At 42.4% G+C, this 15,147-nt stretch overlaps 1 protein-coding gene and 1 long non-coding RNA gene across 2 annotated transcripts; one reads left to right on the forward strand and one right to left on the reverse strand.

The window, feature by feature from the left end:
* The first annotated feature begins 2 nt into the window (after positions 1-2).
* On the forward strand, positions 3-10,468 carry LOC145864232 (uncharacterized). Its single transcript, XR_014382828.1, has 3 exons — positions 3-409; positions 1,942-7,329; positions 8,040-10,468. It is a non-coding gene; the product is annotated as an uncharacterized LOC145864232 (long non-coding RNA).
* On the reverse strand, positions 880-4,033 carry LOC106587411 (glucose-fructose oxidoreductase domain-containing protein 2). The gene is made up of 2 exons (XM_014175773.3): positions 3,751-4,033; positions 880-2,829 (listed from the first exon to the last, which is right to left on the reverse strand). The coding sequence occupies exons 1-2, from the start codon at positions 4,001-4,003 to the stop codon at positions 1,946-1,948; spliced, it is 1,137 nt and encodes a 378-aa protein (XP_014031248.1). The 5' UTR covers positions 4,004-4,033; the 3' UTR covers positions 880-1,945.
* Positions 10,469-15,147: the final 4,679 nt, after the last annotated feature.

Here is a 15,147-nt window from a genome sequence, read left to right on the forward strand (position 1 = left end):
CCTTAAATGAAGACCACATATTTATTTTCATGAATTTTTACGATAGCCCTTTTGACTTTGTGGTAACTAATAGAGGTCTCATCAGCAACACTAAAAGGGTACTTCCGGGTCACGGAATTTCTGAAACGTTCTAAATTAAGTCACCGCGAGTCTACCGTTAGACCCGATTATGTATTTGTGCACATGCACTTAGCTAGCCAACGTCGCCTACGTGTGATCAGGGATTTCTATTGGAAAAGCAGTTTTAGTTTTATCTTCATACTTTGTCTTTGGTGTCACTTGTTGAAAATTGGCAGCAATCGCGTCATAGCACTGCTTATGCAACAAAATGCACAACCGAAATTGCTGACATGTCAGAACATTTTCGGGACATCTGACAGGGGTCTGGCGAACAGAACAACCATCATCGGTGAGTCCTTGACCCGCTCAAACTACACGAGTCCCGGATGTTCTGATCCTAGCCCAAGTTCATATGATCCTATGCCAAATTCAGAGGATTTTACCCCGATCACGAAAATTTGTCTGGAACGGCAGAACATGGCAAAATCGTGTAGCGTATGCATGGCACCTAAAGTGGTTGCTAGTTGCTTGAATGCTGGAAAATGACACACGAACATGCGTTTTGCTGCCACCTAGCGTATTTGTAGTCTTCATTGAAACCCCTATCCCGTCTAAATTAGCAACATTGTGATGCAGTGCACTTTTGGTCGGTCTAATTGTACATCCAACATTTGAATGAGACCCCAATTCCTAGGGGAAGATTGGAGCCATCATTCAATTAACATTGTGTTATATGGATTACTTTACACATTTACATTTTATCAGTAATTTTTCAAAATCCTCACTTCTGAGTAAATTAAACACGCACGGAGGCAGCAATAAGACTGATATATTTATTAACTTGGGAAGTAACAAGAGGGCACAGTGTTTTCACAGCCTCTGTCCCCTCCACTGAAAACAAAATCACAGGTATTGTGTGTAACAGTGATAACACCAAGGAAAACTGAAATGATAACTTAACACAAAATATAAATATCCATTAACAAACTTCTTATAGCTTATTAGACACATTTCCACTTCCTGAACACCTACTTAAATAAAAAAAACTGCCTTTTCTTAGTAAAACGCAAAAGTAAAAATGAAATAAATACAGTAGTCTTTCCACCATATAGTCAGACATTCTATTCACAGGCTTGTACACAGCACAGAGGTTGTAGTAGCATTTTAGCAGTGCAGGAGATGCTGATATGGAACATGGGATCAACAATCAATATAATAAAATATACAAAAACATACATCAAATAATAACTGAAAGTCAAGGGCGGTTGCATATGAGTAACTCTGCTGTGATGGCAGTCTGATGATACGCATCTTCTTGTAAACTCTACGAGAAGTTGTAAAGTTAGATTTTTTATGAAATTCATGAGTTAGTAAATTACTCTTTAAAATTAACAGTTTGTGTGTAATACACATGTATAAGAGATAATCCTTCATTTCATCTGTGACATATGTAAACAACTCCAAACATTTCTTACATCAGCAGAAGTAGTGAGGCACAGTGAGAAACTGTAGTGTGAATACTTAACACTTCCTCCTTCAAGGTGTTCACTGATTTGACAGGAATGTGTGTGGTTAGGGTGAACTAGGGTCGGATTGGCTGGAAAATTTAAAAAAACGCACAGGCATGCACACACAAAAACTGCTGAGAAGAAGAGTTCACATCAAGTAGAAGGTGTGCCCACCAGTCTGCCTGGCTGTGGGTTCTTGCAGGGCAGGATGCTGTGGCTTTGAGTGTGGCCTTGATGCACGGAAGAGGTCGCCAGACACAGGGTCGTGGTTGATAGGGGACAGTCTCCTCAGGACAGGCCATAGAGGCTGTCTGAAGGTCATTTATATTAGTGTGTGTATATAAACGAGTACTCAGTTCTTGTTTCTCTGCAGCGCCTCACAGGTTTTGGTTGGGATCTGGTTCCTGTGTCATGACCTCCACACTTTCCCACTCTCCGCTGTGGCTTGACCGTTTCACCGCCTCCACCACCGTCTGCACGTACAGCCCATCCTCAAACGTCGACGCCATGGCAACTGGTCCCCGCGCCCACGACCGACGCTCTTCCTGTGCCTGGAAAGCATCTTTCAGAGCCTTAACCATGGAGCCTAGCCCCCGCAGGTGTGGCAGGGGGACATCCTTGACCTCTTGTCCTGTCCCTCCGCTGTCCCCTAGCAGCAGCTCCTCCCCGTTCCCTCCATTGCGCTGCCCATACAGCTCTGTCCCCCTGGCAACCAGCCTCCCTGCTGACCCAACAACCATCACCTCGTGGACAAAGGCCCCCGGCATGTTGAAGTTCAGAGTCACAGTGCAGCACACTCCTGACCCAGTCCCTCGTCCAGAACCAGACCCTCCCATCAGCATCTGGAAGAAACAGAAGTCATCACTGGTGACGCGGCGGATCCCACGGATTGCTCCATTCTGCCGCACAAACGTCCGGAGAAGGCCATGCACCCGTATCGCCCGTGCTCCCGTCAGGTGACTCAGCAGGTCCACGAGGGTAGAGCCAACTGTGTGGAGCCCGCCACCCCCCATCAGCTCCTCGCAGGTCCAGCCGTATGATTGATCGAGCAGACTGGGGCCATAGACACGGGCGTCACACACCTGCAGCTCACCCACGTATCCCTCTGCCAGCAGCTGCCGCATTGCTACAAATGCTGGGAGGAAGCGCAGAGCATTACCCACAATGCTCAGCAACTGGGGGTAGTACCGCGCCGCAGTCACCATCTTGAATGCGTCCACAGCGGTAGCAGCCTTCTCACATACCACATTCTTACCTATCCCTGAGAGAGAAAGAGAGAGAGATGTTCCTGAAAACACCTATGCTTCAACAACCACCATGTGTATATGTAGGTTGTGGCACTATTTACTAACTGTGTGTGTGTCTATATGCAAATATAACCTCAGCCCTGACCTTAAAGCCCCACCCAACTAAGGGGTTCCACCAATCGACCGACACAGAAGGAGGAAGAATATACTGTCCAGACCCCTCTGCCGCGCACACGCACACACACACACACACACACACACACACACACACACACACACACAAAGAGCATGTCCCTCCCCCAGAGCAGGGAGGGACCTGCCGGTTGGTGGAGACACTCTCAGGAAGCAGGAACTTAAGCAGGAAGCTAAGGTCAACGCTCAGGAATTCACCCAGATAAGACAGTCAATTCACCTCCTCTGACATCATAACCTACTAGTACCTCAAAACTCACGATTCAGTTAAAGCTTATTGGCAACTATTGTAAATCAATCAGAATACAGTGAAAGAGAGTGAGAAAGAGGAAGAGAGAGCCTCAGCCATGGAGAGGGAGAGAGATGGGGGGGAAGGAGGTATGCGAGGAATGAGTCCAGATAGATTAGAAGAGGAATGCAGCCAGTATCAGTGTTCAGAGACTGTACTGTTTATGTAAGTTTGTGGAAGCATTGCTTCCCTACGGCCTCGTCAATTACTTGTGTGCTATGAAAGCACAGTAAGAGTATTTTGTGTGTTTGCTGAGTGTTGTGTAGGCATTGTGCCAATGTTTGTGGTGTAAACACTAGGATTGTTACTGTGATTACCCACACTCTCCCACGGGGCAGGGGCAGGAAAGAGCCCCAGTCTGCCACACTTCCTGGGTGGGGCTGGACACCATAGAACCCAACTGTGTGTGTGTACAAGCGTGCATGCATGCATGCATGTATTTGTGTTGTCTTACCCAGGGCTTTGACGGCAATCTGCCGTGTGAGTGGGGGTGAGATGTAGATGCAGACCAGGTCAACATCAGGGTGCAATAAGACATCATCTGATTGGCTGGTGTGAAACGGAATGCCCAGCTCCTGCGCCAGGGATCTTGCCTCCTCCTCGCTCCTGCCCCAGAGCGCACGTACCTCAAACCCTTCCCCCCGCAGCAATGGAACTAGCACCCGTGCCGTACTCCCTGTGCCAAACACACCAACACCAGGCAACATTGCTGCCACTCCTCTTCACTGTATGTCTGGTCTGCACCACACAGACACGCAAGCATCCCAACGTCGTCCTACTCTTCTCTCACAGTGGTAGTGTCTGCTATTGCCTGGCAACACAGAAAATGTTTTAGAATTATTACGTACGATGGAGACTAAACGTTGTTTTACTTCTACATGTATTGCACGATTTTGAACGTCCACGACTACCTGCTCCTCTGTCCAACTAGCTACAGATTGGTTAAATCACATCTGGTCTTAAAGATTTTTGGTATCCATTACTGCGAGTTACAGGTTTGCCTATAAAAAAACGTTGCCAGAGGTTTTTCAACTAACCTGGTATTGATTGAGATAGATGGGTCCACCCCAAAGTGTTGCATGTCACAATGACACTCATGTCTCAATCAGTGAGAGAAGATTTGAAATAGACAAGATGGCGCCGTACACATTGTTGGATTACTTCATGGATAAAAACATTTATTCATTTTAACAATGGAGAATTTTCAAAATTCTAAACGCACCACCTGCAACTGGACATTTTAGAAGATGCATGTTTGGACGAATCGAGAATGAGGATAGTGTCGCCAATGCCAGGTTAGTTGAAACTTATTCTCTAAAACAATTTGATATTCATACCTATGGTTCTATGGCTGATAACAGAACAGCAAAGACTGCTACTTATGCATGTGTGACATAAGCAGAACAATAGCTCTCAAACTCCCTACAGTTCTCAGCCATCAGCTTTCCCCGTCTGCCTTATTTGAACTACAACCCCGATGCTGTGTTTTAACGTTTGGAAACGTCAAATCATCGCTTGTGATATGGCCCTTATCTCTCATCAGCGAGAAACAATCCTTCAGATAAAGAACATACACTTACTGTAGAAGTTTTGCACAGTTCCATACAGCTATGGGTGCTTCCATTCTACCAAACTACATGTCAAGTTATGTTTACACACAGGTGTTCGGAGCATGCTAGATTGCTAATAAGCACAGGTGGTCGCCTTTTGTCTTCAGTCTGTTTTCGGTAAACAAGTGCTGTAACATTGAGATATTGCAGTGTGGGAGCACTGCTACTTATGCACACCTCCCCAGCCAATCCCCAGCCTATCAAGGTGTGTATAAATGTAACCTTTTGTTTTCTGAAAATTATTTCTCGCTGATATGAAAGATGAGCTCCATATGCTTCCAAAACCTTACTGAATGCGATGCTTGTCAATGTTCACACCGAGTGACGGGGGTCTTATCAAAACTCCCCCCTACAGAAGACGCCTTCGTACAATGTGTAACGGAACTAAGAGTCATGACCTAGGGCTAGGCAGAACCACACCTAGACTGAACAAATATATAAACGCAACCTGTAAGTGTTGGTCCCATGTTTCATGAGCTGAAATAAAAATCCCAGAAATCTTAAATCCACACAAAAAGCTTACTTCTCTCAAATGTTGTGCACAAATTTGTTTAATCCCTGTTAGTGAGGATTTCTCCTTTTCCAAGATAATCCATCCACCTGACAGGTGTGGCATATCAAGAAGCTGATTAGACATCATTATTACACAGGTGCACCTTGTGCTGGGGGAAATAAAAGGCCACTAAAATGTGCAGTTGTCACAACAATGCCACAAGTTGAGGGAACATGCAACTGGCATGCTGACTGCAGGAATGTCCACCAGAGCTGTTGCCAGAGAATTGAAAGCTCATTTCTCTACCATACGCTGACTCAAATGTCATTTTAGAGAATTTGGCAGTACGTCCAACCAGCCTCACAACTGCAGAAGATGTGTAAGACGTGTGGGCAAGCTGTTTGCTGATGTCAACGTTGTAAACAGAGTGCCCCGTGGTGGGGTTATGGTATGGGCAGGTATAGGCTACGGACAACAAACGATAGCATTTTATCGTTAGCAATTTCAATGCACAGATACTGTGACAGGATCCTTAGGCTCATTGTCCTGCTATTCATCTGCCGACATCACCTCATGTTTTAGCATGATAATGGCATGGATCTATACACAATTCCTGGAAGCTGAAAATGTCCCAATTATTCCATGGCCCAAATACTCACCAGACATGTCAGTCATTGAGCACATTTGGGATTCTCTGGATCGATGTGTACGACAGTTACCGTCAACATCAGCAACTTCGCACAGCAATTGAAGAGAAGTGGGACAACATTCCACAGGCCACAATCCCCAGCCTCATCAACCCTATGTGAAGGTGATGTATCTTGCTGCATGAGGGAAATGGTGGTCACACCAAATACTGACTGGTTTTCTGATCCACGCCCCTACCTTTTTCTTTAAGTTCTGTGACCAACGGATGCATATCTGTATCCCCAGTCAAGTGAAATTCATAGATTAAGTCCTAATTTATTTCAATTGATTGATTTCCTTATATGAACTGTAACTCAGTAAAATCGTTAATTGTTGCGTTTATTTTTGTTCAGTATAGATAGGTTAGCTTGTTAGCTAACATTAACTAACCAGTGGCTGGGGAGGCTGAAGCCCAGGGGTCCTGGATAAGGATTTTGAAAATCGATTAGATCTTTATAACCACTATTGTGACCAGGATATATTTTGGTGGTCAGCTGGGGTACCTTCGTTTAGCTCGATGACTTTTACTCCGCCGATTGTTAGGAGGCTATGCCTTGTACCTGCTGATGCGATGACGTCCCCCACCTCGGTCAGACTCCCGGTGGCCGTTTAATCTGTGGCAGCGAGACTCACCATTCAGGTCAAAAGTTCATGGTATCAGAGCAAGACTCTCAATTTACTCACACTTCTGTATTCTGTCCACAGTTGACTTTTCGAGGTTCACTTTGGGCATCCGCGTTCGCCCAGCATCCGTCTTTCTTCACGAAGTTGTCCTGATGCGTCTGCGCAGTGTTGTCCGAGAGACACAATTCCAGTCACGCCCATCTGAGCAACGCCCGGACTGGTTTCGAGGAGGGGGGGAAGCGCCCAAGCCATCAAGCCCACGCCATTGGCCGTTCGATAGCCAATGGGCTCTCAGCAACGCTTTCACCTCCGCGTTCGATGAGAAGCAGTCTGCCTGCAGCAGTGCCGCGTCCAACCAGCTAGTTTGATTGACTGACAGCGAGTTAAATGCTACGCTACATGTAAATGAAGCAAGCTAGCTAACGAATTAGATATGGTTTACGAGTATAATTGCTTGTTTTCAGATACAAAAATAGTGTAAGTTGCATCATTGACATTGTCAAAGACATACACACATTGGTATGCCACGTTGCACTTCATGAAATCAAGAAAAAAACTGGCGACTTTGACAGACTGAGCAGTAACTTACACTGGAAGAAAGTGAAGACACATCAGTAAGGTAGCTAGTAACTACAATGTATCTCTGTCGATGATGTGTTACTCTGAAAGTACAACATGTCTGTACACTTTTATTCCAATGACGTGTGCATGTCGTTACATATAAAACAGCACGCACCAGTATCATGAAAGGTAATAGGTAATCGACCTAATGGTAAATGTTAATTCAGAAAAATTGTAACGTATGGCATGCAAACAAAAGTATTAGTTATTATATTAATGCCATTTTTACATTTGTTTCCATCAATGACGGGTAGGCCGTCAAGTGACTTGCCTAGTTAAAGGTTAAAATATATATATATATTTTTAAATAATTCCAAGACCTGTCTTAACGTCAATCAGCAGTAGAAACAATAACATAGTGTCTGCCTCGCCCCTGGTAGGGTGAAAAGCTGAGGGATGGGCCTGGAGAAATATAACTGATCTCAGATTCATAGATAGCGCTATGGATGCAAGGTCTGACCATCCATGATATCAAAAGTATAGTTTTAACCATGTTTTGAGGCTATATAGTGTTTGTTTACATTTACTTTGTTTACAAACGTTGGAGTAAAACAAGCTTGTACTTTGTGTTCTGATGGGGTGTGACAGTTGAACTAAGCTCATGAGTCATTTATAAGTTATATTCTTCAATAATCAATGGATACGTTTTTGGACTTATAAGTTAATTATATGTATGTACTGTAGCAACTTCTGATTGCCCCTTTATAGTCTGCACATTGGACTATCAATGCCAATTGGAGACTACCCCACTGGAAGAAGAGTTCAACCACCTCCGGTGTCAACTGCCTGTCTCTGCCACCTCAGATCCAGGTGGGAAACAGCTGGCATACCATGGCAGGGCTGCCCAAAACAGAACAAAGTAGTTTTAGGCCTATCTTATCTTAAAATACTTGTCTCTCATCGCCTTCCCTATTAAAAAAAGGGGCTTATTATATAATAAAATGTAGCCTAAGCTATGATGTTAGAGTATTATTACAATCAAACCTATTCACACTATGAAAATAGATATTTGATACAAATACGCTATGTGTGTTTTAAATTGAAGTGTCCTTGATGTATCTGACACCACAAATTAAGTTCCCTCTGTGAAAATAAAGTTAGTCATACATGCTATGTTTTGTTATGTGTTTCCAATAGCCGTAACTTGAATATTGAATCCATTTGTCACGTGAGTGCTGCAACAGGATTGCTGTTTACCTCTGCCACAGGCTATTTACTTATGGATAAGACACATTTCTAATTGCTCTTACATGCTGGCAACATTTCTGTCCTTTGTTTTCCCATATGTCGAGGGTCCAAGTGGGAGTGAGGTCAGTGAAGGAGGGGCAGGAGGAGTTAGCAGAGTAGGCCTATATAAAACCTGAGCTGGATGTGGTAAAATGGAGAGTTAGATGTATGATATGGGATATTTATGCAGATAAATGGTCAAGTCATGATCTACCATGATCTATTTCCGAATTGGTTAAAATAAGGTTAGGTTAAGGGGGTTGGTTAAAGGTCCAATGCAGCTGTTTTTATCTACTAATCAAATCAGTTCTGGCCTGGGGTAAAATATGAAGTACCTTACTGTGATTGTGTTCAATTAAAATGGTAAAAAAAGAAACAAAACAATTCTTAGCAAAGAGCGATTTATCAAGCAAGAATTTAGCAAGGACTGTCGGAGTGGTCTGATTGGGGAGGGGAAAACTGAAAATGTGTTTTTGTCTGAGAGGTTTGGAACTCTATTTCTTATTGGTCTGTTAACTAATTTACCGCCTGGTGATGTCACTAGGCCGAAACGCCATCCCACCAAAGCAGGATGAAATTCCATGCAGTCTGGTCAAACGGCTCTTACACTAAAAGGGCATTATAATAATTTTCACTATATTATTCCAACCTCAGTGTCGAAATATACAATATATATGGCCTCAGAACAACCTCAATTCATCGGGGCATGGACTTTACAAGGTTTCGAAAGCTGGCCCATGTTGACTTCGATTTTATTTAATGAGGCAAGTCAGTTAAGAACAAATTCTTATTTACAATGACGGCTACCCCAGCCAAACCCTAACCCACACGACGCTGGGCCAATTGTGTGCCACCCTATGGGACTCCCAATCACGGCCGGTTGTGATACAGCCTGGAATCAAACCAGGTTCTGTAGTGACGCCTCTAGCACTGAGATGCAGTGCCTTAGATCGCTGCGCCACTCAGGAATCCTCAATGCTTCCCACAGTTGTCGTCTGAGATCCCCAAAGATTGAAAAGCTGCTGCGGTCATCCCCCTCTTCAAAGGGGGAGACACTCTAGACCCAATGGTCTGTAACAGACCTATATCCATCCTGCCCTGCCTTTCTAAAATCTTCGAAAGCCAAGTTAATATACAGATCACCGACCATTTCGAATCCCACCGTACCTTCTCCACTATGCAATCTGGTTTCCGAGCTGGCCATGGGTGCGCCACGCTCAAGGTCATAAAGGACATCATAACCGCCATCAATAAAAGATAATACTGTGCAGCCGTCTAAATCGACGTGGCCAAGGCTTTCGACTCTGTCAATCACCGCATTCTTATCGGCAGACTCAATAGCCTTGGCTTCTCAAATGACTGCCTAGCCTGGCTCACCAACTACTTCTCAGAGTTCAGTGTGTCAAATCGGAGGGCCTGTTGTCCGGACCTCTGGCAGTCTCTATGGGGGTGCCACAGGGTCCAATTCTCGGGCCGACTCTTTTCTCTGTATATATCAACGATGTCGCTCTTGCTGCTGGTGATTCTCTGATCCACCTCTACGCAGACGACACCATTCTGTATACATCTGGCCCTTCTTTAGAGACTGTGCTAACAAACCTCCAAACGAGCTTCAATGCCATACAACACTCCTTCTGAGGCCTCCAACTGCTTCTAAATGCTAGTAAAACTAAGTGCATGCTCTTCAACCGATTGCTGCCTGCACCCTCCCGCCCGTCTAGCATCACTACTCTGGACGATTCTGACCTAGAATATGTGGACAACTACAAATACCTAGGTGTCTGGTTAGACTGTAAACTCTTATTCCAGACTCACATTAAGTATCTCCAATCCAAAATTAAATCTAGAATCGGCTTCCTATTTCGCAACAAAGACTCCTTCACTCATGCTGCCAAACATACCCTCGTAAAACTGACTTTCCTACCGATCCTTGGCTTCGGCGATGTCATTTACAAAATAGCCCCCAACACTCTACTCAGCAAATTGGATGTAGTCTATTACAGTGCCATCCGTTTTATCACCAAAGTCCCAAATACTACCCACCACTGCGACCTGTATGCTCTCGTTGGCTGGCCCTCACTACATATCCGTCGCCAAACATCAGCTGTCAGAGCAGCTTACCGATCACTGTACCTGTACACAGCCAATCTGTAAATAGCACACCCGACTACCTCATCCCCATATTATTACTTATCCTCTTGCTCTTTTGCCCCCCAGTATCTCTACTTGCACATCATCTGCACATCTATCACTCCAGTATTAATGCTAAATTGTAATTATTTTCACCTCTAGGGCCTATTTATTGCCTATTTATTTGCACACACTGTACATTTTTGTATTGACTGTACGTTTGTTTATGTGTTGTTTTTGTCGCTTTATCTTGGCCAGGTCACAGTTGTAAATGAGAACATGTTCTCAACTGGCCTATCTGGTGAAATAAAAATAAATAGTTGGCTGGATGTCCTTTGGATGGTGGACCATTCTTGATACACAAGGGAAACTGTTGCGTGTGAAAATCCAAGCAGCGTTACAGTACTTGACACACTCAAACCGGTGCTCCTGGCTCCTACTACCATACCCGTTCAAAGGCACTTGAATCTTTAGTCTTGCCCAGTCACCCTCTGAATGGTACACATTAGAGGTCGGCCGATTAATTAGGGCCGATTTCAAGTTTTCATAACAATCGGTAATCGGTATTTTTGGCCACCGATTTGCCTATTTATTTATTTTTTTAATTGTCATTTTTATATTTTTTTAGAATGTGTGTTTTTTTTTTTTTTAACCTTTATTTAACTAGGCAAGTCAGTTAAAGAACACATTCTTATTTTCAATGACGGCCTAGGAACGGTGGGTTAACTGCCTTGTTGAGGGGCAGAACGACAGATTTTTACCTTGTCAGCTTGGGGATGCAACCTTACGTTAACTAGCCCAACGCTCTAACCACCTGCTTTACGTTGCCAAGGTAAGTTGCTAGCTAGCATTAAACTTATCTTATAAAAAACAATCAATCAATCATAAACACTAGTTAACTACACATGGTTGATGATATTACTAGTTTATCTAGCCTGTCCTGCTTTGCATATAATCGATGTGGTGCGCATTCGCGAAAAAGGACTGTCTTTGCTCCGACGTGTACCTAACCATAAACATCAGTCTTTCTTAAAATCAATACACAAGTATATATTTTTAAACCTGCATATTTAGTTAATATTGCCTGCTAACATGAATTTCTTTTAACTAGGGAAAATGTGTCACTTCTCTTGCAAACAGAGTCAGAGTATATGCAGCAGTTTGGGCCGCCTGGCTTGTTGCGAACTGTGAAGACTATTTCTTCCTAACAAGACTATTTCTTCCTAACAAAGACAGCAGACTTCGCCAAATGATTTAACAAAAGCGCATTTGCGGGGGAAAAAAAGCACAATCGTTGCACGACTGTACCTAACCATAAACATGAATGCCTTTCTTAAAATCAATACACAGAAGTATATATTTTTAAACCTGCATATTTAGCTAAAATCCAGGTTAGCAGGCAATATTAACCAGGTGAAATTGTGTCAGTTCTCTTGCGTTCGTTGCACGCAGAATCAGGGTATACAGAATCTGGCTCGTTGTGAACTAATTTGCCAGAATTTTACGGAACTATGAAATAACATTGTAAGTTGTGCGATGTAACAGGAATATTTAGACTTATGGATGCCACCCGTTAGATAAAATACGGAACGGTTCCGTATGTCACTGAAAGAATAATGTTTTCGAGATGATAGTTTCCGGATTTGACCATATTAATGACCTAAGGTTTATTATATTATAGTTAAGTCTATGATTTGATATTTGATAGAGCAGTCTGACTGAGCGGTGGTAGGCAGCAGCAGGCTCGTAGTAGTCAAAGGTATATGGTTTAGAGAGAAATAGTCGACGCGCCATAATTCCTATAATAACTTGCTGCTGAACTTGAAAGGGGTTCCTTCGTTATTTTACCGTTCATGTCTTCCATAGAGAATGTCTTGATCTACTTCAATTAAGGTCTGTGTTTTGTGCTTAAACCGCCTTGGCGTTTTGATACCCGTGTAAATCTCACTAGGTGACATTTGTCAATTTATTTTCATAAATCCACTCTACAAAAAAAATGATCTTCGCTTATATTGATCAGAGTTATATCCTATGGATATCTACACAGTTATAAAATTGGCAAGGTGGTGTAAGCCTAAACCAAACACAGACCTTATTTGAAGTTCATCTAAAAATATCCTATGGAATAAATGAAGGAACCGCTTTTCAGATTTTGCTAGAAGGTGTCATGGGAATTATGACTCGCACTTTGGTAGTCAATTCTTACCATGCCCATTATTAAAATAGGATTTCCTGCATATAGAAATTACAGTTTTTGTTTTCAGCATTCATCACAGGTAACTTAAACTCTATTTTTATTATTCAAACAGTTGAGAGTATTTGTCTCCTAAGCAGACTCTTCAGTATCGTTGTCACTTCAGAGCTGTGTATATATATATAAAAATCATAATAATAATCGTCCGATTAATCGGTACCAGCATTTTTGGTCTTCCAATAATCGGTATCGGTGTTGAAAAAGCATAATCGGTCGACCTCTAGTACACATACACAATCCATCTCTGAAGGCTTAAAAATCCTTCTTTAACCTGTCTCCTCCCCTTCTTCTGCACTGATTGAAGTGGATTTAACAGGTTACATCAATAAGGGATCATAGCATTCACCTGGTCAGTCTGTCATAGAAAGAGCAGGTGTTCCTAATGTTTTGTACACTAGGTGTATATGAAACACAGAAAAACACAAAACATTTTTTTTTTTACTGCCCTGTCCCTTTAACCATCTCTTTTTCAGATAAGCATCAGATTAGCACATCAATTGGAATGTAAAAACCAAACAAAGGACAGGCAAGGCATTGCCATGTAACTGTGACAGGGAACGGCACCCCAGTTTATATATGTTACCTCTTGACCTCTTTATAATAAAGCACAGCATTAATTTTCACTGCTACGCAGACAATACAAGTTGACATTTTCTGTGTCACTAGAGGATTTTAGCTCCACGGATAAACTATTAGACTATATTAGTGATTTAAATACTTGGATGGCTCACAACTTCCTCCAGCTAAAGCAAGACAAGATCAGGTACTTATTGTTGGAGCTTAAGCACAGAGAGAGAATCTGTCCGCACATTTTAATTTACGGGCAATAAAGATAAAACACCAGGCAAAAAACCTTGGTGTTATTTTAGATTCTGAACTGAATTTCAAAACACACATTAGGAATGTGATCAAATGGCGTTTTACCACCTGAGGAGCATTGCCAAGGTGCGTCTGTTTCTTTCTCCAGCTGATACAGAAAGACTCATCCATGCTTTTATTACTAGCAGGCTTGACTACTGTAATGCTATCCTCTCTGGTCTACCCAAGAAAGCCATTGGTCAACTGCAAAACTTACAGAATGCTGCAGCATGGGTACTAATAAAGACCAGACGAAGAGCACACATTACATTGGTTTTAAGGTCTGAGTTTTAGAATTAATTTTAAGATTATTCTATTGGTTTGTAAGTCAATCCACGATTGTTCACCCCAGTACATGTCAGACATGCTTTTAAGTTATGTACCCAGTAGATCCCTCTGGTCCTCTTGCACTTTAGTTACTATGCCCCCGGCCTCTGGAATAGCCTGGCAGAGAACCTGAAGGGGGCCGAAACTGGACATATTTTTAAAAAATAAATAAAAAAAGAGTTTAAAACTTTTTAAGCTTTTTAGTCGTTTAGTTTTTTTTAAATCCTCCTTATGTTTCAGTTTTTATTTTCATAATTATTTTCCTGTAAAGGACATTGCATAGCATTCCATGTTTGGAATATGCTCTCCTTTTCAGGAGAGAGCTTTACCCCCATGAGGGTTGTATGTAGTGTGTTCTGTTTCGTTGCTACACAAATCTACTTTTATGAGGTAATAATCTCCTGTGATAACATTATTTTGCCTTTAATGTCATTTATCAAATTGCCTAATCTGACTAAATGAAGCCCGAAATACCTTCATGTGTTTTTTTATAAACACTCATCAACTCACTGATTGTGGGTTTTTCACTTGGATCATGAAGTCAATCACTTTTCTCCTGTCTTTGATGTTAACCTGTCCTGTTATTCCTGAGTCTTTGGAGGTAATCCAACCGTTTACAGCCTTCAAAATATATAGTCCTCTGAAGAAATGTCTATCTTATTACCAGAAAAACTTCATAAATGTTATACACATCTATTAGGTCAAACATAATTTCAATCATATTTTACCTGCAGGATGTGGAACCAGCACAGAAGAACATGAGCATTTGGAAAGACTTCCTTTATGGCCCCCACCTCCTCCATATCTTTGTAAATCATGAAGGCCCTAAATGTACTGTAACAATAAGAAAGAAAAGAGGTATAACATGTTAAATTTAGATTCATAAACTATAGAAAATGACTTGGTTATGGAAAGTCATAGTTATTCACTAGAAACAGTTGTCAAGGAGGAGCTGTACAAATACCTTGTCTCAAAGTCATGAGCAATGTTTTGCTAGGTCTATTCACTGATGATGAACGT

Source organism: Salmo salar, chromosome 26 (genome assembly GCF_965601325.2).
Source record: "Salmo salar chromosome 26, fSalSal1, whole genome shotgun sequence".
Lineage (NCBI taxonomy): Eukaryota > Metazoa > Chordata > Actinopteri > Salmoniformes > Salmonidae > Salmo > Salmo salar.